Source organism: Catharus ustulatus, chromosome Z, assembly GCF_009819885.2.
Source record: "Catharus ustulatus isolate bCatUst1 chromosome Z, bCatUst1.pri.v2, whole genome shotgun sequence".
NCBI classification, from domain to species: Eukaryota; Metazoa; Chordata; class Aves; order Passeriformes; family Turdidae; genus Catharus; species Catharus ustulatus.
The window spans coordinates 65,432,227-65,459,158 of NC_046262.2; the positions used below are offsets into that span (position 1 = coordinate 65,432,227).

Below are 26,932 nucleotides of genomic sequence, written 5' to 3' on the forward strand. Positions count from 1 at the left end.
TAGTCAGGATGAGTGACTCAGCCAATGCAGTTTTGGCTGGCAGGGTGCAGCAGGGAGAGACCAGTATTTCATATAACCACTGAACCCAACAAAACTAGGACCCAAGCCATGTACCCAAGGAAAAGACAATAGCATCTAGGGTTCTGTAAACAGATCAAGGCTAATCAACATTCATCTGTCACTGAGATCTTGATACCTTTATAGTCTGGGGGAAAAAAAAACTAACAACAAAACAGATGTAAGCTTTTAAGCCACTTTGTATGCATATAAGCAAATCTGGACTGAGTCAGCCGAAGCATAGTATATACAGTTTCAAGTGTCTTAGGTCAGATCTCCACAAACCTTGTTTGATTGGTCACAAATCCAGTTTGCTCAGAGTCTGTCATTTACTTCATTGGAACAGTATCAGAATAAATTTTTCTCATCCATGTGAAGTAAATTCAGACTCCTTGCTGAGAATTTTCACACCCCTATTTACAGTTCTCTTTGTCTTTGAAGACCTCAACTACCAAAGCCTCAGACTTCTTTCCCTTAGAAAAAATCCCTTCATAGCTGCCACTCCTGCTGCCAAGACCTCCAAACTATCACCAGCTTATTGGCAGTGCAACATCTCATATAGACAGGCAGCAGCTTTGACCTTAGTGAAAGCACACTGGTGCTGCCTAAAACAGGTGAGTCTTATCTATAGGTATGTTATTGAAAGTTTTGCTCTCCAAGTGTGAAACTATTTTGGATTAAGGAAAATTTATCTCCATATTTCCCAGTTTACATGCTAAGCACTTAACAAATTAGCAGTCATTCAAGGTGCAGTCAAAATTTTCATTAGACTAACCCCCATCCCTTTCAAAGGGCTCTTACGCTATGTTTCTCATTATCCCGCATTTGTCTTCTGATATTGTAGAGATGACTTGGAATTCTCAGATCCATATGGACATTTGTGCATTGTCTGTGCTTTGCAGCCAGTGGAGCTCTCACTTTGTTCATGGGCAACAGCTGCAACTTGAGTAATGAGGGAACAAGGCAGGAGAAGCCATCTCTAGCCTTCCCTATTGCATCTTCAATGCCTTTGCTGCTTAGCTTTACTATGCAAGCACAGGTGGCAGGCTGGTAAGGCAAAAGTTAATAGTTTGGGAAATGTCTCTGGGATCATAACCAGCTGATTAGCACTGCAAAAGAAAAAAGGGAAAGAAACACTGCAACATCTGTGAGCACACTGGGCAGCTTATTTTCACAGTATTATTGTCTGTATCATTTCCACTCCAGCCTGTCCTCTGCATTGTTCAGAGAAGTTAAACCATATAATCATTGCTTCATCAATAACATACCGAAGCAATGATTTAGAGCAATACCTCTCCCTCATCTTTGAACCATAAAAACAGGGAACAAGCTTTTTTTCCTATTAAAGACATGCCTGTGACTAAGGAATAGGTCTTGGAATCTTAGCTGTCATCATCTCTTGGGACAAAATTATTATGTTTCTCTTGCTGGGAAGACGATAGATCTCAGTGCATAAACTGGGGGAAACCAAAAGAGGCCAATTGCTGCTCATGGATGGGCTGGGCACAAATCAGTGGGGGGGCGAGCAATTATATTGTGCATTGTTTCTCTTATTTGGGTTTTATCTCTGTCTCTCTTTTTGTTGTCTCCCTTTTCATTATTTTTATTATTATGTTTCATTATGTTTTATTATTAATATGTTTCATTAATGTTATTATTGTAACATTTTTCTAATTCTTCTCTCTATCCTATTGGGGGAGGCGAGATTGTCAGCAAGTGATTGCATGGTACTCAGTTGCAGTGTGGAGTTAAACCACATCACTGCAGGCTCTATCACTGCTATCATCTGCACTGGGTTTAGGAAAAGGAACTCATACCTATTGTTTTCTTAGCCTAATCAGACTTGCCTATCTGTTTTCACAGAAATCGTTATTACACCTGTCAGTTCACTTATGCCTTTCCCAGATCTGAGCTCTCCACATATGCCTGGTGTGGTGTAGAGTGGGCTTTTTATGGGGAGTTGCAGACTGACTCGACCCTTCTCAGAGCCATTTGTGGATGCTGTGCATATTGGCATGCCTGCCTCACTGATGGCACTTGGAGGGGGAAGCTTGTAGTGCTTTCCCAACAAGGGCTTTCCCTGGGTTGACTGGTTTGGATGCTGGAACATGTAGAGATGAAGGGATGTGACAAAATGCTTTGCAAGCCAGCAGGAGCAGGGAGTGCAGAAGCCCAGTCCAGTACGCTGATGACCATATCACTGGTATCTTGCTTTTGTCTTATGACTTTATTTATTTTTCTTTGGCTTCCATTACTACTCCTCTCCACAAATCCCAGGATGGCTGGCAAGAGTTACCTCCAGACAGCCACAGAACTCTGACATATGTAGCAAGGGGAGTCCCTCTCTTCATCACTGCTGCAGATTCCTCCTCCTGTGCTCCCAGTGCATCTAGTATTGTAGCAATGACACTTACATTGCATAGAGCTAATGTAAACTATCGTTACACTAGAAGTATATTTTTAGCCTTTACTGGCTGTAGCTAGTTAGGTTTCTAACCTGGAGTAATGAGGTAATTTACATGGCTGAGTCGTGATGGATAGATAGGTATCCCACTGTTAATATGTCAAAGTGTGTCTCTCTACCTTACACACATAACTCAGCCTTAAAAATATCCACCAACAAGAGCCAGTAGGACCAAAAATATAAGCCCATCCTTTCATTATATAGTTTTAGCAAGTTGTCATGGGCCTATAGTCTTTAAGAAGAAACCCTTCTTAGCATATCTAGCAATCAGCAATACCCATCACTGCTGGGAACTCTATATCTGTTATGAAAGAACAGAAATGACCAGTTTCAGGAATCTTAGGTCCTTCTTGCCTAGGAAAACATGTAATTTCTCACATTCCTCTGGGTATCTGATGAATTTTGAGTGTAAGATGCAGAAACAATCTGCATAGCGAGAGACAAAGATTAGAGTCAAAGATTACCCAGAAGGGAAGTAGATTAAAAAGAGGTTTTAAATGAGAAAAATATTCAAATACACAACACATAAACACACACACACAGACACACAGAGGGTAGAGGTAGCTGATGTGATTCCATTGTTTCTTATGTGAATCCTCTTCCCTGAAGGCATGATGGAATGCATGTTAAATCCAAAGGCTTTGAAAGAAATAATGCATTTGCAGCCACAGATAAAAGTAACAATGCTGCACATAAGAACAAAAGCAGATGGGACACATCTGTGTCTCTGGGGATTAAGTGACATACAGCAGTGACATGTTTTACATTCTCAAAAATCTGTAAATATTCAAAATAAATTGTTTTTCATAGCTACAAAATCATTAGAACATACCTCATTTTGTAAATGCTTTTACCATTGCAGTTCTTTATGCAAATGAAATTGTCTGTGAAATAACCTTTTTGTTTCCTGATGCTTCTCATGTAACTTCCTCATAATTCATTACTGCATATAGTGTGTGAGTGTGTGTGTGTGTGTGTGTGTGTGTGTGTACGTATGTTTCTTATGATCATTCTCTTTGGATCCTGAAAGCAGTAGCTAGAAATCTCTGCAAGAGTACAGTGACAAACTAAAATGAAAATAAATAATAGAACAGTAGCTGTGGTACAAAGGTTTTAGGAAAATAGTTTTATTAATAGGATTTAGCTCTGATAACCATAGTTTTTAATGGATTCTACCTCTTCAATAATTTTTCCTCTGTTTTTCCAGTTATAAGAATATTAAATACAATCATTACACAACTAAACTTAATAATACCTCACAGTATAATGGCACTGCTGTGTTTGTTTTTTGTAGACGCCAGAAATTAACTCATCTTCTGTTATGAAACAGTAAAATAAACAAATAAACCGAAACAAAAGATATGTGTCAAAGTAACAGGACAGAGAGAAAAAAGTAACATAAATGTGGTGAATACTTGCTAAAGGTATAAGGAGAGTGAATAAATATCACAACCACAGTATCATTTTGAGATCTTTTATGAAGTATTGGAGGGCAAAATATGTAAAAGTAACAACGTGATGGCTCAGAAATAGGCTGTTGATTGTAACTTACCATGTTCTTCAAAAATATTATATATGAAAGTGATTCTAGAAACTGTCTTTGAAAACAGAAGAAGAAAACAAAGAGACATTTTGTAATTCAGAGGCATGTTAGCGTGCATATATGTTAATATAAACTGATATGGAGATAATATGATATTTTGTCTAGAAACCACCACTTTAGGTACCAATAATCTTGTATGTATAAAGTAATAACTTGTGTATTTGGACTCAGGTCTCTGCCTAAAGAAATGGGCAACAGCTAGAAAACAGCTAGAAGCTCCTCCTCAAAAAATTTGAGATTATGAAAACAAAAGCAGGGAACAGTATGAAAGAGAGGTAGAATGATTGATAATACAGGCACCATTGCTGAAGAACTAGTGGAAATCCATGTTCTGCTACCTATCATCTTCTTAATATTTTATTATTTATTCCTTACCGTGCACAACCAGACAGAATGTGTCTCATACCAGGATTCTCAGTTAAGAAGCTGACTACTTTGTGAACAAACCTGGGGAACTGGAAGGGCTGGGCTCTTGCCTTATAGCTTGGGGACCTTGGCATGCAAAGCAGAGCAGGAAAATCAACCAGCCAAGACCAGACATGACAGCACAGCTCCTGGAAAGGAGAGAGCATCTGTCCTTCCTGGGGATGCCATATGGGTAGTCTGGCCAGACATAGCTGCAGGTTCCCTTGTTGTGCAATTCTCAGCAATTACATCCTAGAAAGAAACATGAAATGCAACTGTAGTATCTACTCTCAAAAGATTGGTAAAAGTTTATATGTCATATCATTTGATCAGTGGGCTTCTTGCAGACTTCTTTGCACATGCAGAGCACAGAGGGAATTCAAAAAGGTGTTTAAAAGTAGTGCATGAGTAACTGCTTTCTATAGAGCTCTTCACAATCCATCTGGGGACTGGTTGCCTTGTGCTTTCCCAGTTGTCTGCAAACTCCAAGAGCAGTTTAGGGAACATTTCCAGATTATTCAAGAGCCTATCTTGAGGAACTATCCAATTCTTGAGTTGGTATTTCCATGTCTCCTTTTTACTGATAAACCCCAGCACTGGATCTAGCATCCCAGTGCTGAGTAGAGAGGAAGGATCACCTCTCGATCTACTTGTGTAGTTCTTCCTGTTGCAGCTCAGGATGATGGTGACCTATTCTATAATGGTGCATTGCTGGCTTATAGTCAGCTTGGTACCTATAAGATTCCTCAGGGCTTTTCTGTTACCCTGTGATCCCCCAGCCTGCTCTGGTACCTGGGGTTACTCCTCAGGTACTGGATGACTTTATACTTTATTTCACTGAACTTCATGAGGTTCCTGTCAGTCATTTCTCCAGTTTTTTAAGGTCCTTCTGAGTGGCAGAAAACCTTGTGCTGTAATAGCCATTCCTCTCAGTGTTTTACCGTCGGAAAAAAACCCCAACTTGTTAAGGATGCACTCTGTCCCATCATTCATAACAACATTGAATAGCATTGTTCACAGTACCCACCCCTGGAGTACTCTACCACTGGCTGACTTTCAGCTGACTACAGCCTGACAGTTTAGACACTTTTCTGTCCCCTGTTCACTTATTTAGCCTGAAAGGCATAGAAAAACATGTGTGAGAATTTTTCCGAGACGGTGTCAAAAGTCTTGCTAAACTTGAGGTAAACATCCTTCACTGCTCCTCCCTCAAATTTTAATGAGTTTGTGTGTTTTCATACTGCTTCAAAGATATTTCAGAGACAAGGGAGACACTATCAGAGGCAGTGCTTGTAAAAACTCTCAGATCTTTTACCTAGAAAACGTCATGCCCTTTGCCAGTTACTTTTACTTACCAGTAACATATGTAGGCAGGCAAGTATGGCACTTTTTTTGGGAGACTGACTTGGCAACCTTAAATATTGGCATCCATCATCTAGCCTAGTTTAAAAGATTAAACAATGCCACTTCTTTTGGTTAAACTACTGTGACTGAGGGGTAGTCAGTGGTAAAGCTTATTCTACCACTACTCCTGAGAGATTCAGGCTTCCCATCAGTAGCAAACACTCCATTTAGCACACAGAGTTGTAGTGTCACAATGCATTAGCACAAATGTTATATGAGAAAAAAGCAGAAATCTCTCTGGAGTATGAAACACTAAGTATTTGAAAATTACAATTTAAAGAAAAAGTCTGTGAACATACAAGTCAAACTAGACACCCGCCTCAGTTCCCTTCTCCAAAGCAGCTGTGGCAGAGAGACAGCAGTGTGATTAGGCTAGCCAGCTCTTTGTGGTACCAGCAGCTGCTGTGGCTGTTTGCCAGGACACCCCTAGGCTCCATTGCTTCTGAATCTATGTCATTTTGTAAGCAAAACCATGCAGCGCACAGATACGTGGTCGCCAATGCCAACTCTGCAGACTAAGAATAGATCAGCTACGACTATGTTAACAGTTTTGAATACAAGAGATTGCAAAGTATTAGGATCACATTACAGAGAGGAGAGTTGAGGAAAGGATGGAAAACTAGTGGCAGTTCTTGGCTATTTCACCTCACAGGTGAAGTTTAACAGGGAAAGAGGCTTGGCATCAGCATGGATGAAGCACATAGTGCAAAGACAGCTTTCCAAAGCCTACAGCAAAGGTTATGCTTTGATTTCTGCAAGTCAGAGCTCCCTTGGGGGGCTGCTTCAATGCATCCCAACAATGGAGGAGGTAGCAGGGCAGTCTAGCAGCCCACCTGCATACAGAGACTGGTGAAGGGCAATTTTCCTCTTGTAAAAGCTAAGGCAGCCAGCTTAAAAGAAGGGTTAAAGTCAAGTATTATGTAAGTACTTAAGATGAGAGCAATAATTGAGTAAGTTATTTTTCCCTAAAGCACAGGCACATGGGTGGGTAGGTGAGTGAAGACAGCAAATTTTCTCCAAACTCAGAGCCTCTTTCCATAGGACAATGTGTGGTGATTTTCACAGGTTTCCTTCACACACAAGACTTTTATAATGGAGTCTGGTCCTGCTGAGGCACTGGAAAGTACTAAGGCCATAACAGAGGACTTAAATCTCTGCTTAAGTAAGCAGGGATGATGACTTAGGATGCTGAAGGAGAGATAACTATGGTCAGAGCTTGTCTTTGCCATTGGTGAAAACATAGCCTCCAATGCTGAGGTGTCAGCAAGGGCTGTTGAAGGCGTGCTCACAGCACTTGCTCCTCTGAGTACCTGTGATCATGTAGAATATTACACAAGAGGAGAAAGGGCCTATGAAATTGATGTGATATTTTGTATAATTTACCAATGTGAGCCAAAATACTCTTCTTTCTTGTTTACCAGGCACTGCCATGCTGGAAAGTCACAAAGCTCCCTTGAGTATCAGGAAAGATGAAAAGAACACAAGTTAAACAGACCTATGCAGTGTTTATAAATGGAATTTATTATTAGTTTTAAAAGGCATGGCTGCTTTGTCATAGGGAAGCTTGTCTCAGGCTTGAAGGGTTTGCTAAGCGTAATAAGAGACTGGGAAGGCAGAATGGGTTGTTATATTTTGTTTGCGCTGTCAAGAAAATATTCATCACTACCTCTGTGAGAGAAGTTTTGGTCTTAATGTGCAGAGCTCTGATCAAGAAGTAAAATCCATCATATACTGAGTGCAGCTGCAGTGGATAAAAAAATGCTTCAGTCCAAAGTAATAATGATTTACAGTGCAGATTCTCTACCAGGAGTTGAATTTATACAATTCAGAGAATACGCAATCATGTTGACAGGGCTGGTTTGACCTCAGAGAACCTGCAGTCCATGACCTTCCCTCTTTTAGGTGTAGCTCTTAAGCAGAGCTCAGGCTACCACTACCCACAGCACCAAGATCTACACAGTTTTGGGGAAAACAGGGTTCTGAGCAGTGTGTCCCAGCAAACTTCTTTGCTGAGGGAAGATACCCAAATCTTCACCATCTGCAGTTGTTGTGGCAAGGAAACCTGGTCATGCAGGTTAGACAAATGCTGTCCACCCCAAAGGTGGGAACTAGGGCATCTTGGAAATTAGGCATAGACTGAAATTCTCCTAATCTTTAGCATGCTCAGCTGTTTGCATGACAACTTTGTGTGGAGTCTGTTTCCAGTGCAAACTGAGTTAAGCATATAATACCAGAAATTCAGTATCACTGTAATGGCTGTTAAATACTCTAGCCTTCATACCACCACCTCAGTAGGTGGTAACAAAGCGTACTGCCATCAGATGGAAAAAATTCAAGGGAAGTAACCCAAAGGTTGGAAAGACTGCTACACAAAACTGAAGAGGATAGGAAGCAGGGTTGTTAACAGTTGTTACTGTTTTTTGAGCACAGAAAAGGCCTGGTACTTCAGCTCCAAGAAATAAGGATACCTGTTATCTATGCTTGGTAAAAACACAATATGGCTAAGTAATACCAGTGCTGGCTCACAGTAGCCAGTGTCTGGGAAAAAAGAACAAGCTTGCTTGCCTTCCAGGAAGCTGTTTTGTGGTTTTGGAGCCACAACTCTACTGTCCATCAGCAGGAGGGACTCCAAGGAATGGGGACATTCAGTCAGTCCCCTAAATTCTCTTCAGTAGTTTTTAAATGTTAGTAATGAGTTAGAGTGTTAGTAGTTAATTTTTTTGAGAGTTCATCATTCACATATGCAGAAAAACTGTGTCGGTCACATCCATGTGCAGAATTTGGGTGATATTTTTAGGAACTGCTTTCTAATTACAAACCTAATAAGAGGTGGTTTTCAACAAAACAAACAATGATGGCTGAGTGGCTGTGAATGACAGACACCTTCTTTCTTTTCCTCTAGTCTCTCAGCAGGGGGAAAGCCAGAGACGCTTGTACAGAGAACTGCTGAGGAACTACAATCGTCTGGAACGACCTGTAGTGAATGACTCCCAGCCGCTCGTAGTCGAACTCCAGCTTTCCTTGCTGCAGATAATTGATGTGGTAAGTTACTTGCTGTTCTCTTCTCTGTGGCACCCACTGAGCATAACAAATCTGATCTCCCGTCTAGGAGACATACTTTTCCTCTTTATCAGGCTATCAGAGATGAAAGCAGTCTGTCTTTTGCTAAGCATCCTCCCTAAATGCTGGAGTACATGCTTTGACACTTTAGAGGAGTGAATTTTGTCCTAAAAGCACTGCCATTTCTGACACAGCATGAACTGCAAGGAGATTAATTATGTATTTTTTTTCCATTTGTTTAAAACAGGAAAAAGAATTCTATCAATTAGAAGCCATGTGTTACTGCTAATTATTAATGATACATTCTTCTCAGAGCTGTGTGGGACACAATAACTCAAGACCATGTGCAGCATTCAAAGCTACCATCACTGCACTTATGTTTTATCATTACGTATTATAATGGCATTGGCCTCTTCTCCCATCATATTTTTACCATGCACAGCAGCTGTATGAGTCTGCCCTGAGATAGGCTTAGAAATACATAAAAGTAAAACCTGGAGGCACGGCCCTCTAATTGTCTTGACTGCAACATGCTTTTACAGAATTGGAGATTTGACCCGTGGAAAATTTTAACATAATAATCCAAATCCTTTTTTCATCATGGAGAGGATTCTGTACGATAAACCATTATATATATAGACAGGATTTCTTTCATCTACATGAGAAAAACAAGCCAGGAAAAAAATTTTGACCATCTTCACCCTGTCAGCAGAGCAAACAGGTGAACACACTAGTGCTCTTATCTTCATCCTACCTTTTCCATAAACAGTATTTGGAGCTGGTTTCTGATACACTCACTGTCATGGAGGGAATGAGGAATAGAGAGAGATGTGGAAACATTTGTGCAGTTGCAAAGCAATTTAACAGGACCTTCAAATATATAAACTTTTTAAAGCTGTCACAGTCATTCTGAAAATGTGTAGTACACCAGGTGTTCTCCCTAGAGAGGTAAGCAGGACCCTGAAGGTGTAGCCCCGCAGCATCACAGCATCACAAGTGGCAGGTCCAGTCAGCTGTGGTATTCCTGGAGGCAGGCAGGAGCCACTCAGACAGGGTATGCATCTTTCTGTTTTGAAATGTTACCAACTGCATTGAACTGGAAGGGAAAGGAAATCAGTACTGTCATCCAAAAGCCTCTACATGAATGAAAGAGCAAAGATTTCCTGCAGCTAATTTCAAGTAAATTTCAGCAAGCAATTCTAGGTTTGGCAGAGATGTCTCAAATCCAAAGATCTTCCATCAGTCCTTCTTTATCTGTGGTATTTTCTTTCAACGTAATTTGAAGGTCGGGAGTACGAGAGGGGAGTCTTCAGCCATAGGGCTACAACTGTACATTTTTGAAGCCAGGAGGAGTTATGTAAAACAATTTTTCAACTGTGTTTCACATTCATGTATGAAACCCATCCTTTCAGGAAATTGGTATTTTTAAAAAATATTTTATCTACATTAAGTCAATGTCTATTATAAACAATGTAGTTCTAGTGTTCCCTTTTGGTTGGAAAGACGTATGCTAGATGTTTTTACCTTTCAGAAATGAAGCTTTCCTTTCCTACATCTTTGCACCCAGTAGAGATCCTTCGTTAATCTGCTTTGATCAGAATTAATGGCCTGTCCCAGGCTTTTGGTCTTGCAAACTCAAAGTCTTTTAAAAAACATCCAGAGTTATCTGAAATGTTTATCTAGGATGATGTGAAAAGATGCCTGTCTCCTCAGTGGAAGACAAAAAATCACTTGGCCTTTGAGTCCCTATAGTATAAATGTCGTTGTGGTATCAACAAGTGGTTAAACCAGCCCGCCTGAAAAGGCACAAAACACTGATCCTCTGGGTCCTTAAATCAGGAATCAATGCAGGAATGTGCCAGCAACAAGCACTGTATTTGTGAGCCCTTCATCCTCCATTGCTGGCTGGACAGACGGCAGCATCTGTCTGCTCCAGCTGCTGAAGTAAATATCTGTTTAAAAGGAGGTTCATTATAGCCACAATGATGTAAAGAGAAGCAGTGAAGCTACAAGGGGTAACCTCTATCAGCTGAGACGCCATGAGGCAGACCAAGTGACCATCTCTGTTCAATCAGATGGGAGTCTGGGGGTGAGTAGACGCTGTCTCCTCACCTGCCCTGCCTGGTGGAAGACAAAGCAGCTGGTGCACACTCTTCACTTGGGGAAGAGGATAGACAGCATCACAGTCTTGGCAATGGTGTATGTATTAACAAGGTGAAAAGCTGTTCTTTCTGAGAACTTGTGTGTCCGGCCTGGTCCATTACCATAAAAGAGCAGGGTGCTAGGCAGGGTCTCAGCATGAGGGCACTTTTTACACCATACTCCCTGGGGAGAAAACAAGCACTCCATGCTCAGGGAAGTGTCATGTGCCAAGGCATACTACAGCATTGCTGGACTCACTGAAATACTTTGCAAACTGTCACTGCAATGGGCATGAGATGGTATATCCTGTTCTGGTTTCCCTGCAGGAGAAAACAATGTGAAGAAGATGAAAACATATCTCCTGTTTTCCTGTTGCATGTAATGAGGAGAGGTCTGCCACTGACAGTCAAAAAATATTGTGCCTTACCCATGCCAAGACCCGGCATCACATCTAAAGCACTTCTATCTGAGGCAGGTTCCATCACATGTCTCCATAAGTCTGTTTCCTACACATACTGTATTAAAATGTAGTGAATCCTAAATTCATCTTCTGCGGACAGGCTGCTGAGAAGAGCATTGGTGACAATCTAGTTGCGCTCTGCTACATAAAGAGTAAAGACTGCTCTGAGACACTGTGGTTTTCCAAGCAGTAGTACAAATAACTATTTAAAATCTTACCTCCCCTTCTTAAAACCATTCAAAGAAAATTTCAAAGCATGACTACTTTGGATTATGTTTTCTGCTTCTATGTGCTTGTATTTGCCTACAGAGGATATATGGTTTTTAGGATTCAAAGCCAGCCATCATACTCAAAGCTGAGAAGAATATGTTCTTTATTTGTCACAGTTGTGGTATACAAATGCAAATGAAGGACTTTAGGGTTTGGACTTCTTTTCCCAAAATTATATTAATTCATAACTACAGCCATGACAGGCCCATTACATTCAGGAAACAAATGAGCAGAAAGAGGGACAGTTACAACCCCTGTTTAACAGCAGGGTCCAGTTCAGTTTGCCTTGTCCTCTCTGTGTAAGGACAACTTCCTGCTGAGCTGTCTCATGTGTATGCCATTTCTGAGGGTCATTTTGCTTGGAGCCTGACCCCCAGGCACTCCCTGTGCATCAGAAGGGCATTGGCTAGTACTCTCTCCCACAGAGCACTGTCAGCTACTGCCAAGCCCTGCCAATCCAAGCAAGGGTAGACATCCAAGAGTATTTGGAACAAAAATTATCTTATTTTGTCTAAGAGCCCAGTCAATTGGTGAGGCTAGAGTAATTAAGAAATGAGGCATGACGTTTTCTTCAGCAGAGGAAATGCAAGCATTTTCCTTTGGCACAATGTGAAAGGAAGCTGCTAGGTGGAAAGTATTTGTCATCATGAATGATTGTTTTCATTTCCTGTGTTGGCATTTGCAGGAGACCTTATCTGAAGGGGCATATATGTGGTTCAGCTGTTAAGTTATTTTTTTTAAAAAATGCAGCTGTTGAGGTCTCAGCATGGTCCTGTAATACTTTTCTCATCTGTGTTCAGGATTCCAGTTGCCTCTGTCAGAGGTCATAATGGCAAAAGTAGGGATTGCAAGTGACCAGAGGGAAGCCACAAAAGTGCTGAAAAAAATCCCCAACAATCCATGAGTCATTGTGCACTTCCAGAAGTCAAAAAATACATAATCTTTCTGTATTTTGTGCTGCAAACCCAAAACAAATGCTGTGTCTGGAAAACTGTATCATGGACTGTTCTGATTCAATTTCACGGTGTGTAAAATGATTGTACATCCTAGGGACTGCAGGATTATCTCAAACCTCATGGTTAGGTTAGGCTAACCTCATGTTAAACCTTATCACAAGGTTACAAACAATCTCACTTTTAAACCACAGATGATGTTGCCATGGTATATCAAAACTCTCCACATTTTTGGAAAGCATCAAGCCAAGGTAATGTAAGACTTTAGTAGGACAATAAAAAGAAAGGTTCACTTTGGGTTTTTTTCCTTAAAACTGGATCTGAGCCTTGCTGTTCAGTGAAAACAAGAGAAAGGTCCTCATATATTTTCACTGAGTGCTCAGATGTAGTCATTATCCCTATAAGCAGCATACTAGCTTAGCAGAGTAGATATTTTTGCCTCCTGTACCCAGACCTTATCAAAATGTTGGATTCAAACTTAAGCTTCCACTAGTTTCCCCTAAGTCAAATAATACAACCCTGTAGGAGTTGGGGTTTTCTGTTATTTTGGGTTGGTTTGTGGGATTTTTTTAGGAAGTGTTTGGTAAGAGAACAACTTTTAAATACAGGCATCAGTTGACATTGAAGCTGCCTTCACCAGTCTGCTCATTTCTCAGATGATCTGCTCATCAAATAATAGCACTGTTGAACTCAGTCCTCAGGAACTCAGACCTTTTTGCTGGGGAGTCTCTATTTGAGTGAGAGTTGCCAAAGCTAGAGGCTGCCTGTCAGTATACTGTGCCAGAAATCAAAGGTGGGAAGGCAGGAGGGGACGCTATGCCTGGCCCTGGGGTGCATCCTGTTTGACACTGCTCTCCTACTGTTGAGCTTTTCACAAAATCTCTGTCAGATCTGAATGCCTTTAGGAGCCGATATCCTTGTTTTAAAATTATTTTGTTTCTTAAGCATTCTAGGGCTGGTTCTGCAGGTGTATTGAAAGGCCGAAAAGTTAAGGTTTATTTTGTAGCTCTAATTCACCTCTTCCTTCTTAAACTGACCTTACAGCATCTAGGTCATCCCTCCCACCTTTCATTCTAGCATTCTCACACGTACAAAAATCTATGCTGGGTATTATGTAGTAAGCCCAGATCAACAGACAAGTGATTCAAGGAAACAAATAAAATTATGCAGTGCGCATAAGCACCTATTCATTTGTTATTCCCAATATAGTATCAGTATTTACTAGATTAAACCATAATCCCTATAGTACATCCCCTACAAATCTTTTACAGATAGATATCTTAAAGTATGTTAGCTTGACCGTTCAGCTGACTCTTTCAGCCCTTCTAGATTAAAGTATCCTTTTTTTTTTTTTTTTTTCTTTCCTAATAATGCCTTTGCATTTATCTGTGGGCTTCCTGCATAGATTTTGTGAGCAATGTTCACTTTGTTTCTCCTTGAAAGACCTACTCTACTAAACTTATCTTTCTGGAAAGTTTATTTTCACTCTTATCTTGCTAGAGCCAATTTGATGAGACCAGAGCAGCAAGGCTGATGCAAAATAATGCAACTGAGAAGAGAAACAGACTGGACACCCTTAAAAAAGCTGAAAATCAATTCGTGATCATGATCATTAAAATTTCAGACAGAAAAATTACAGAAAGGATTCTGGACCAACAGATTAATTAAATCCCAAAATCTCTCTCTTGGTCACAGAACTCACTTAGTGTGACCAATTTTCAACTCCAGGAAGAAAAAATAAAATTCCTCTCCATTAGCATGGGAGGATATCGAAAATTGGGAAATTCAACACTAATTGAGCCATATTGTTTTAGCTGTCTCCTATGTGACATTTTCAAAATGCCAGTCTCACTAAACCAATTAAACATACAACATCTGAATTTGCTAGCACAATGAAGTTAAGCGCCATGGGTGGTATGGCTTCCTGACTAATACTGCTTGCACACGCTTGCATGAAATGTTATGATGATTACCTGAAACTTACTGGCATCTTTTTGTTTTGGGTGACTTTTGCCCTGCTCAGCTCAGAGTGGAGGCAGCTCACTTAGTAAGAAGCTATTGCATGGTTTGTTTTCTTTCAGCATGGTCCCCCAAGCTGTACTTATTGGCAGAGGCTCTTACAAAAGAAAGGCTGATTTCCTTCTGAGATTTTTAGTTGTGGTCATTCAACTTGGTGATTTCACAATAATTAAACAATTTTATGTCTGACTAGTGAAAAGACTTTACTCTGTTGTTTGTAGATGTAGGAATTTAGATCATGAGTTCGCGTATATTCCTTAATTTTGGGTAACTGAGTAATATGAGGCATCAAAGATTTGCAATAAAACAGTTAAGTCATAGCTGTTGGGGTGGCCTTGGACCTAGTATTTCTTAGTTTCTCTGAGTTCTCTGAGGGTAAGTCCTGAGACAGAGAGTTCAGCTCATGAGTAAAAACCTTTCTTCCCCTTTTTATCCCTGATCACAGGCTTTAAGAGTCACTTGACTTTTGGAATATACCTACATCCCCTTATTTTTTGCTGTGCTGTCATAGCAGCGTGCAAATATAGGAAGAAAAAGCAAAGGCAGCCTTGCAAACAGACTGAGTGTGAGTCTCAGATTAAATACTCAGGGCTTTCTCCATCCTTCTGCTGTTTTCCTTGTGATTTCAAATACTGGAAAAGACAATTAATAATTAATATCCTGGAATAAAGATTTGTGTCTAGTCCTGTTTGTTTGAGGCACCTGCCAACTGTGCATAGAGTACATGGAGGGCTATTTCCAGAGGAAGTATCCACCCTGGAGAATATAAAAACCACCTACATGCTGTGTGTGGATGTTTTGGGATTTTAATGAAGGACAGTTTTTTTATGGTGATGTAACACTCTTTCCCCCAGGAACTAAGCATGTATGTCATTTATCCAAGCAGTCAGAGAGCAGCACTGTGCTGGAAGGCCAAGTGAGGCCCTCTGACCCGCCTTCCAGGGTTTCCATGATAAATATCCTTGAAATAGTGGGACAAAATAGTGGGACAAAGCTGGTGGATTCACTCTTCTCAGGATCCAAGAGTGAGGGCAGGGAGTTTTGCAATTTGAAGGTTTTAGGGGAGGAACTTGAAGTCAAACAGTCTGAAGACCAGTAAGTCTACATTGTGTCACAGTTCACAAGAGTCCTGATCTTCAGGGTCTGGTGCAAAGCTACAACCTAGAAAAAATAAAATTAGCTTCCCAAGTCAAGTACCTGCAGCCCCAGGCAGTAGTTGGAAGTCATGTCGCATTTGCAGGACAAGAACAAGACTGCATTTTTTCACCACAATGGAAATTGGCAACTTGAAAAATATTGGGGGATAAAGGCAAGTAAGACGCTAATCAAGTAAGCTTGGGAAAATCTCAGTCACCAGTTGTGCCAGTGATGAATGGGAGGGCTACCTACTCTGAAACCCTGACTGGCTACAGAAACTGGCATTTCTTCCCTTATTTCTTACTCCCACTCTCACCTTTGAGGAATGCATGGGTTCAGTACTTCCTACAGTGGATTTTGTATCCAAGCCTTTGCATTTAATATCTGTATCTGGTTGGTCTCTAACATACAGGGAGCCAAGGCTTTCACAAGGAATACCTCTTGAGGACTTTGATAATCATGCATTATATAGCATAAGGAATATGGCTGGCATTCCTGTGTTTACAGGCTTCTCTGGCGCAGTCTGTCATTCAATGCTATGCTTCTCCCAGTACAAAGCTCGCTTAAACTCTCCACTCTCGACGCAAGTGATTGCTCCTGGCTCAGGGACTTGCCAAAGGAGGAGCGTGATCTCACAGGGGCCAAAACCTCCAATATGTAAAGTTCTTGTCTCAAAAGGAAGTGAATAGACTCTGCTGAAAGCAGCAGATACAGATGCAATGGTACTTCCCCCAGCTGCTCTTCTGGGGAGAGAAGAATATGGGGGACCACACAGCCTGCACAGCTACTGCCCTGCCTTGGTAGTAACTGCTACACAGTGGAAAGACCAAAGGCAGATTGTGCTTCTTGCCCACAGTGAAGGAACATATACCTCTACAAGACAGGAGGGGACGAAGACAAGTATGACCTCAAGGAGAAGCCAGTGGCATCAGATGGGAGTGTGATTCAACCCCAGGTGAAAAATACTTGTGAGACATCACCTCCAACCTTCATAGGGGGAAGTCCTGAGCAACAGAGGTGTTCAGCTATGGGCACTTGCCTAAATGTACCTCCAGCCTGATGGGCAACAAAATTCTTAGCAGGTGTTTGTTCTTTTATTATTCTTTTGTATTTCTCTCCAGACTTTCACCTTAAGTCTGGGCCTTCCTGTCAGATTTCCATCTTCCTCCTGAGGGTGCTTTGTTAAAGGGATTGAGATGAAGTACTTAAGTTATCCCTGCATAGTTGATGTTACCATGGCAAGGTTTATTCCAGCTTTTTAATAAGACCCATGATACTTATTTGAATGTTGCCATGGCAACCTGGCAGTCCTCAAAATTACTGGTTCTGTGAGCCTTCAACCATTCAATGCGTTTGAGCTGAGTTTTAGATAATCAGCTGAAGATTGTGGGCAGATTGGTAGTTCAGCAATGGAAAGGAGTGCCTTTACAGCCATAGACTGAGCATAAAGCATTTGAAATCTTGATAAATCAATTCCTTTGGATATTTTGAATAAGATCCCACTCAAAATCAGTGTCTCTGCTACCAAAACTTTCCAAGTGTCCACCTCAATGTCTTCATGTCACTTGACCATTTCCCTCCTCATCTTCAGATCTTCAGGTACAAAAACAGTGCGAAAAAATTTTAAATTACCTGAAGTAGTACCAAAGTAGTTGCACATGACCACTGAGAGTTACCTATTCAGTTAGGGACTTTTCTCACCATGGTCTTGAAATAATTCAGTGACTGATTCAACTCCGACTTCTGTGGTTCTGTGAGAGGGCAAGAATTAATGACGTCTGCTGGTCACCTGGTAACAAATGCCTTGCTGCAGAGATGGTATGTAACCATATGATGTGACTACTGAACCAGGAAGGGCTTTGGGGATTTTTTTGTCCAGGTGATACGACCCAGGTAATTATGTGGCTCAGGGAAGTTATGTTTTGTTTAGATGTTGACCTGACAAGGGAGAATCTACTGACAGGCAGTGATGCACAATGCAGGCAAATGTATGTATATTGTAAGCTTTGATTTAGGGCAGGGAAAAGAAAACCAAACTAAAACAATCACGTCACAGCATGTGCACCAGAACAAATCAAACTGTCACTTTCCATGGGTCAAAGGTGGCTGTAGGAATAAGCAGATATCCAGGGCAGAGGATTAATTGGAGTCAGGCTACAGATAGAAAGGGAAGAAAATGACCGAGATAAATACAAGGAGGATTTAGAGAACAAGTTTTGCATTCACTAGTGACCACAGCTTTTCCAGCATTTTTAAATAGCAGGAACAAAACAATTTGTCTGAGCTGAGTATTTGCAAACCAGGAGAACTGCTAGGGCAGTGATGGAAAAGCACCTTTGGGAGCTGATAATGTTCAGCTTCACCCAGAATCTTTGCGGTGCTGCTGTCAACACTTTGCTGCACAAAAAAATGGGAGCTGAGAGCCAGTCCAATAGAGAGGGAGGGTCATCCCCAAGACTGACAGTGCCAAGACAGGAATCTTGAACAGAAAAAGCAGTGTGATAGAGAATTCAATTTTTCTCCTGGCAGGAAAGGCATCCTCTCAACAAACCTTTAAACCCCTCTACGTAAACCTATGGCACAGAATGAGGGAACTGGCTCCAGCACTTCCTAAGCTCAATAATCAGCTTTTACTTAGGCAAAGCTAAGTGACCAGTGATCTCCTGAGACAGAGTAAAACTCCAGGTTGTTTGTGAGTGTCCGTGTAACAGAAAAAAAAAGTCTCTTCTGTGCAAGATATTTTAGAGGTGCATACAGAACACGAGTCTTGATGATGATGGCAGCAGCTGTAATCTTCTGCAGCTCTGGAAAAGTAAGGCAGCCAGCCCACTGCAAAGGCCAAAGTAATTCCTTACAGAATGCAAAGCTACATGGCTCAATAGACCACCACAAAGATGGAAAGCTCCATAAACACCTCAGCTCTGAAATGTCTCTCTGCCTTAACAGCGGGGTGGATTCAGACTCAAGGTTCTCGTGGCTCTCATCTCCTAGGCAGCCCGAGGAGGCACTTTTTCCTTGGTTTCTCAGGGTCATTCTCTAGAAAGGACTTTGCAGGAGAGCTGCACCTGGACAAATGCCTACCCAGTGTAAAGTCAGCTATGCTGTTTCTGCAAGCTAGGAACTTCTGGAAAACTCAGATCCTTGTTTGAAAAATATTTTGCTCTGTTGTGCAATAAGAAGGAACCCATCAAGATGCATCTGTTGACCTAGGCTGCATATGGAAGCATTTTCTGTGTTTTGCTGAAATGTCAAGTGCCATTTAAGAGCCCAGCAGCCTGAAGGCAAGGATGGGAATAGTCTCTGAATGGCCAAGAAAATATCCTGAAGTGACTTTTTTTTTCCAGCCAAGTTAAGAGAAACATAAGCAGCCCAAAGCCCTTGTTAGACCCTGTGGTTTTGCTTCCGTCTAAACACAAGACAAGACCATTGTTACTCTCTAGATAAGAATTTGAGAACTCAAAAAGATAAGTTTTCCTTTGATAACAAAATATATCCAAGCACAATAGCCCTGTGAAAAGGAGGCAAAGAAGACCCAAGACAATAAATTTAGTGCTACATATGAGAAACCTGGCTGAAGAATTGTTTGGAGTCAAAGCTAATTAATCAGGTCATTAGTATCTGACAGATAAGCCGGTAAGGACAACAAACTGTTTTATGAAACACACAAGTCAGCCTGAGATATCTTCCTTTGCAAACTGTCAAGTATAAACTTATTGTGCCATAAAAAAATTAGTTTCCTTGTAAGTCAGAGCCATATATGGAAGGCTGCTGATGGAAGGCATTTGCACATGCTGTAAATCCCCAGCCTCACAGATGTACATTGGACTGCAATGCATTCCCATGTGGTAGATGACAAAATGAGGAATGTCCCCTCTTCCCCTTCCCTGTAGGTTTCAGTGTAGATGGGGAAAATCCTTAGTTTTTTACAGCAAATGCATTGGATGACTGTTGCTGACCATGTTTTTAATCATGATATTCAAGTTTGTTTAACAGTAGACAGAGTCTTTGTTAGGATGTCATGTGCAGATTACAAGTATAAAACATTACTTGGCTAACAACACAAAATATTTTTAGTATCTGATGTGCAATTCAGATGACCAACATGCTTGCCAGCCCTACAGGATACCTCAGGAGTCATTGGTGGCCAGGAATATATCAGTCAGATGGGCTGGTGGCTTGCCTCTGAGGATCCCTGGAACACAACCTCTGTGTTTCTGAGTTGTTTTCATTTTCCAGGTCAGTGGACATAGAGAACTTTGATGACTCTATCAATTATCAGCTCTGAGGTTATTCTTTATTTTAGGGTTTTATTTTTCAAGACAGTGTTTGAATCCTTCAGCATCTAAAAAACATGTCTCAACATGCCCAGTCCTTCTCTTATTTTTCTGCAGATTTTCTTAAAATTGCTTCAACCACCAGCAACCAAGGGGACAAAAGGGGGTACAGAAGGACCAGACCTATGGAGGTGGGTTATAGTTTGCATAGAGAGAGGTGAACATTTGCTGGAGCAGCAGAGAAGAGAAGGGGAAATGTATGAATACTACAACAATATAAAATCATATCTGATCATATCAGCAGCAAAAGCAGTGTAGTCAGGTCTTAGGAGGAGGTAGTGTGATAGACAGTTTCATGTGGATTACTGCCAAAGACCTTTTTCATGTCTGAAATTTACATTTCCTGGGGACAGGAGCCTGGCTGCAGAGCCTAACTCTGGCCACAATGCCAAAACAATCAGAAATCCTCCAGGTCAGTGATGTCTCCCTTTCTAGGTTGTGGTATTTCTGGAGCTCCAACAACCCAACTGTAAAAAGAGGAGATCATGCTACAGACAAGGTTCATGCTAAGAGTTCAGCAGTACCAATGGTCCAGTGTCTGGTGTGCTGGGGAATCAGTACAGTAGTTTCACGAATACAAGCCGCACGGATTATAAGCCGCACCCCCGGTGCCTCGACAATGTTGCTGTCTTTGTCAATAGATAAGCCGCACCCCGAATATTAGCCGCACTTTCGTTCGTGCGCAGCTTTCACAAATTGGCCAATTAGTAACAGGATCGCGGCATAGCGGGCTTTACTGGCTCGGGGCGGGGCCAGGAAGGCTCGGCCCGCTCATGGTTGCCGACGGGGCCGGGTGGCCCAGCTCAGCGCCACGGCTCGGCGGGGCTGGCCGGCTGGTGCTGCCGCCGCCGCCGGGCTCGCTGGCCCCCCTCTCCCGTCAGCACCACCCCGCTGCCGCGTTCGCTCGCCCGGCTGGCAGGGCTGCCGCCACCGGGCTCGCCGCCCGCCCCGCTGCCGCTTTCGCTCGCCCTGCGCCGCACCTCGCGAGCGCCGCGCCTCGCGAGCGCCGCGCCCGCCCCGCGGCGCTTTCGCTCGCGGCGGCGCTTTCGCTCGCGGCGGCGGCGCTTCGCTTGCGGCGGCGGCGCTTCGCTCACGGCGGCGGCGCTTCCGCGAGCGGCGGCAGTGCTTCGCTCACGGCGGCGGCGCTTCGCTCGCGGCGGCGGCGCTTCGCGAGCGGCGGCGGCGCTTTCGCGAGCGGCGGCGGCGCTTCGCGAGCGCCGCTTTCGCTCGCCCCGCCGGCAGGGCTGCCGCCGCCGCCACCAGGCTCGCCGGCCGCCCCCTCCCGTCTGCACCGCCGCCGCGTTTCCTCGCCCTGGCCGGCACTGCAGGCCCCCGCACCGCCGGGCTCCCCCACGCTGCTGGCCCCGATTATGCTGGGCTTCCCCCGCTGCCAGGCAGCCCCACCCGCCGGCCTTCCTGCTTCTGCCATGCTCCCGTGCACTGCTAGCCCCAGTTCTCCCGGGCTCCCCCGCCATGCTGGCTCAGGCTCTGCCGCCCTCCCTGCCCCGCCCTGCTGGCTCAGGCTCTGCCGCCCACCCCCACACTGCTGGCCCCGCCTCTGCCAGGCTTTCCCACCTCAGCCGGGGCCGGCCGGGCTCCAGCTTGGCTTGGGGCTGCCGCGGGCTCTCACTTCCGTGTTGGCAGCTTTTAGAATTTTGTTAATAGATTAGCCGCCCCGGAATATTAGCCGCACTTCCGGGTTTCCACCAAAATTTTGGTCAAATTGGTGCGGCTTGTATTCGTGAAATTACTGTAATTAGGAGACTTCTCTGGCCAGTTCTCCTTCATGCCTTAGTCTAGGAATCTGCAGTTCCTGCATGGGACACAGAGGAAGTAACTCCAGAGGACTCACAGATGACCACACACACCTAGGGTTACAACTTGGTGTGAGATGTTGCAGTTTGGTTTCAAGCAGCTCTTCCCTGACACTTCTGCTTCTTTGCTGATGTACTATGAGGGTAGCGCAGGAGGGGAGGATGGGAGGAAAGGCAGAATGAATGTAGCTTGAGGTGAGCAGACTGGTATTTTTCCAAAGTAAATAAGGCATTTTAAATTTTTCTACCTTGTCGGAGGCTAAGGACAGAACCAGAGAGGACATGCATGTCCAGGGAACTCTCTATATGCTTCAAATGCCTGCCAAGCAGCTTGTAGTTGCAATTTCTCCCATCTCAAACACTGCAGACAACCATGTAAGCTTTGCAGGGCATGGACACACAAAGGGATAGCTGGGTATACAGTGAGCCAGTCCCCCTGAGCAGAACAGCCTCAGCTCCTGGGAAGTGCAGGGAGTGCTGTGGTGGTGTTTGGGTACCATGCATCTGCACCACAGTGACTCTAGCCCTGCTTCTCCATCCCCACAGTGCAGAATCCTTCATCTGCAGGGTAACTGCAGAAAACTGGGCAAAACCTTGTGACTCCCCAAAGAACTTGGGCACCAACTGGGTGGTGAGAACACCTTTGTTTATGTTGTAAGGGATTCTTCTTCATGGCCTCAGCATGCAGAAATGTACCTGAAGGTTCTTGTTCTGTGCAGGTGTCATGTGAGCTCCTTCTCATGCAGCATTTGTGTCCTTTTTGCCAAGTGACAGCTTCTGTCCAAGGCACCTTTTTTTCCTTTAGCCAGAGCTAAGTGACATAGCATTGACACTTGAAAAGAGTCACACTTCCAGCATTGTTTTACCAATGCTTTGCAGTGGCAGCAAATACAACATAAAATCTCTCCAACTATGACATGCAGTGTGGTACTGGAAAACATCTTGTTTTGAGCAAGTAGCTAGAAGGTAAAACTTGGTGAGGAGTTTGTCCCCAGAAAAATAAGATAAATGATCTATTACTTTCCTTTCTATTGATGATCAGTTATGATAAACATAGGGAATCTATATTTTAAAGGATGAGAAGAAGAGTCTGAATTGTCTGGGCCAAATAGTGGTGTTCCAGTGAGCTCACAATCTACTCCATGGAGTTTGGTTTATGTACTCCAAGACTCTGGATTCTCTAAAAGACACAGAAACTCTTCCATCTCTAATCAAACTCTTTTATCCCTTTTTCTCCTGTCTTTTCTTCCCCTTTTTGTTCAAAGGATGAGAAGAATCAGGTGTTGATCACCAATGCTTGGCTGCAGATGGTAAGTAACCTCTGACAGTAAAGAAACTATCTAATTGAAAGCTACTGAATGTGATTTCTTAGCTGAAAAGCAAGACTGCTGTCTTATACCTTGTGTATAATGCAATACAAGCAGCCATTTTTAGCCCTTTAAAATTTCCCTAGCACTTCTTTTAGAATTGAAAATTAAATTCAGAAGACTATACTAATCCTTTGGACAGACCTGTTGACCTTTGGAGCATGAAACCAACCACATTGTTTTGCCAGTGGATATAGGTCTCTAGTAGCAAAGAGCCCAGAGTTGAGGTTCCATCACATGGTAAAAAGAGAATCTTCAAGGGGCTGAAGGCCCTCACCATAAGCAGTGCCTGGGACTTATGAGCCAGACACCCAATAAGACCTAGGCAACCTGTACTTGCCACTTCAGCAAAATCCCACCTCTGCCTGAAACTGGGATTCTGAACACAGAAGTGGCCACTGGACCACATGCAGACTATTCATAGGGAGTGGTGGTTACTCCAGGGACCACAGAGGGCCTGATAGCTGCTATGCTGCTGTCAGCACCCAGGCACCTCAGAATAAGCAAAACTGACCTTCACTAAGGGAATCGCCCTCCTTTGCAGGAGGAGTTTCCCATCAGGTCTGCCTGGCTGCCATGGTGAGGGACACAGTGTTTGCTTGTGCTGCATGAACAGATCTCCTTAAGAGCTTGTGCACAGAAAAGAAGCAGTTCTTGATGGAAAAAACTGCTGGAGACTTGAATGATTGAACTAATTCTACTTTGATTTTCACAGCCAAACATTATCTCCTATTAATATGTTCAGCTGAGCAGGCTGTTTCTTGCTCAGCTACCTGCTGGGATTTGCAGCAGGAATGAGCATTTCTATATTGCAAAAACTATCTCAGTCAAACCTATAGGACTACAGGATTGTTAGGTCAGAGCCTGTGGGTGTCCTGTCCCTTGCAGAGATGTCCTACAGGTATAGCACTGATAAGGGTTTCCCTTGCAAGCCTCCCATTGAGCTGCATTGTAAGTCAGAAGGCTCTTCCCAAAAGCTGTTCCTGCACCTTTCTCACACTAACTGTGTTGAAGTGGAGGAGATGGGATCAGAAACAACCCTTCAGCACATAAAGTTCACTTGCCTACCTCTCAGAGCAAGATGGTTAGTAAGAGAGTCACCCAATTTTTGTAACATTAAATTATTTCCACCCAACAGGGACTCCCAGACCATGGTCCACCTACTCCACTGACCACCCCAAAAAACACTTCAGAACCACAGACCTCATGGAGGTACCTACTGCCAGTGGTTCTGCTAGCCCACCAGGAAAGGTTTGGGATGCCGGACTTCTGGCCACAAGATGAAGAGCTAGACTCTGTCTTCAGTAGTCACATTGTTATTTCCTCTATATATGCCAGCTTTTCATAATAATTAAAGCCGAGCATTAAACTGTTACCATACTACTGCTATTGCTATTGGCAAAATCTAGTCTGTTCCTATAATATTCCAGAGAATTTAGAAGACTTTTACAAGCTCATATAATACAATGTTTGTATTTCCCAACAGTCCTGGCTTGATGCATATTTATCTTGGGATCAGTCTGAGTATCCAGGGGTGCAGAACTTGCGATTTCCTGCCGACCAGATTTGGGTACCAGACATTCTTCTGTATAACAGGTAAGCAAGATGTGAAATGCCCAGCAGGAGACTAGAACTAAGTGCTAAAAATCAGCCATGCTTCACTGATGCTATGGGCATTTTGCCCTCTATGGATTTGGCTCTTACCCTTAAAGCAAGCATCAGCTGACAGATTTTTCTAATAGCCAGTCTAACTCTTCCTCACTATAGTTCTGCAGATGTCTTCTTTAACTTTTTCTCAGTGAACACAGAGAGAAAACTATCTACAGTTTCTTCAAAATTACCATATCTGCAGAACTATTGTTCTGTATCTGTCAGTATGTGTTTCTGATTGAAGTAAACAAATGGGTTTTCATCTCACTTTTGTTATCACACATTTTATAAACCTCTCCATCATTCTTTTTCCACTCTGAACATTCTCTAATCTGTTTTTCCTTCTACAGAGATGAATCTAGTTCTCTAGACAGCATTTCTGCAGTGTTGAATGAAGTAGAAACTCTCTAGACAGCTGTTTCCTTAATGCTTTCCAGGAGGAGGGGATTTGGGGTTTTCTCTAGCAATATCTTAATTCTGGACTTATTTTTTGATCTATTGCTTCTTACTGTCTCTTTATTCTTTTTCAGTCACTAAAAGGGAGGCATACAGCTTGGTCCATCTTACTGTAGTTTATAAGAACATGCTGAAATTCAGATAGATCACCAGCCTCTAGAAAAATAGATTGATTTGATGCAGTTGGCCCTTCACAAATCTGTGCCAGATGTTTCACCCCATTTTCTTTGAAGTTAGGCTGATTTGTCTATAATTTCACCTTTAAAAGAAGTCAGAATTTTCTTTGATCTCCCCTAATTCACCAAGCTCTTCCCTGTTCTCCACAAGCTCTCACAGATAATTGTTAATGCTTCAGAGGGTATTTCGGCCAGTCCTTTCAGTTCTCAAGAGCAAATTTCATCAGCTCTGCTGACTAGAATCTGTCTTATCTGCATTTCCTTAACCTGTTCGTCCCCTGTGTGAGAATGAGTTGGAAAGAGTGAGGCACACAGGTGCAAGATACTGCAGCTCTCTGCACCCTGTTGTTTTTTTTTCCCTTCCATAGCAAGTGATGGATCAATCTGATCCTTTGTCTTTTCGTTGTCCCCTTGTATTACTAAAACCCATTTTTGTTATCTTTTATATCTTTGATAGTTATCACTCATTCTGGACTTAGGCTTTTTAGTGTCATCCCCTTTGGTTTTGTGTTGGGTCAATACTGAGGACTGAGGACTCAAGACATGGATAAAGAGCAGATCAGAAGAGTAATGGAGGCTCTGAATTTTTTAAATCTGGTTGAAAGCCAGGGTATGTAGGATGGTGTAGTCATGCAACACAGACCTGCATGTAGCCACTACAGGGCAAGGTTCTACAAGCCAGGGGATCCCTCAGTGGTTAATCTCTTCCCAAGAGACCCTCTTCTCAAAAGCCCCCAGACCTGCTCCTTTGAAGAGTCGCTATAATTTTCTGGCTCACTATTCCCTTAATTTTCTCAGAATTTTTGGAATAATAATGAAATTCTGTTTTCTTGGTCACTTTTGCTTTTGGAGTTTCTTCTCCTACAAGCCCCTAAGATAACTTCTCTCCAGTGGTTTCTTCCAATGCTGGAAGCAAACTCTTTTCCTCTCTGCATCTCAGGAGATTGCAGAATTGTTTTGTTAGGTCACCATTGTTGTTACAATAGATATCTAGGTAAGGTAACAAATGACTTGATTTATGTGGTGAGCTGTTTCATTTTGACAGTTGCCCTAGAAAAGCCTCATTGTCCTGACTGTCCAGTTTTTGGATGCAGCTAATATAACACTTTTGTTTCTTTTCCTTCTGCCTTTATTCTGAGACATGCAACACTCTGCCTCTCA

General features: G+C 42.7%; 1 protein-coding gene across 4 annotated transcripts in view; it reads left to right on the forward strand.

The window, feature by feature from the left end:
- The window catches only part of LOC117010494 (neuronal acetylcholine receptor subunit alpha-7-like), a 62,079-nt gene that overhangs the window by 11,184 nt on the left and 23,963 nt on the right, over positions 1 to 26,932 (forward strand). For 3 of the 4 annotated variants that reach the window (XM_033085002.2, XM_033085001.2, XM_033084999.2), the window contains exons 3-5: positions 8,836 to 8,975; positions 23,388 to 23,432; positions 24,976 to 25,085. In XM_033085002.2, coding sequence (XP_032940893.1) covers positions 8,836 to 8,975; positions 23,388 to 23,432; positions 24,976 to 25,085 — 295 coding nt within the window. Of the gene's footprint in view, positions 1 to 8,835; positions 8,976 to 20,365; positions 20,440 to 23,387; positions 23,433 to 24,975; positions 25,086 to 26,932 lie in introns of those variants that run through there. The other variant, XM_033085003.2, reaches the window with a different exon arrangement.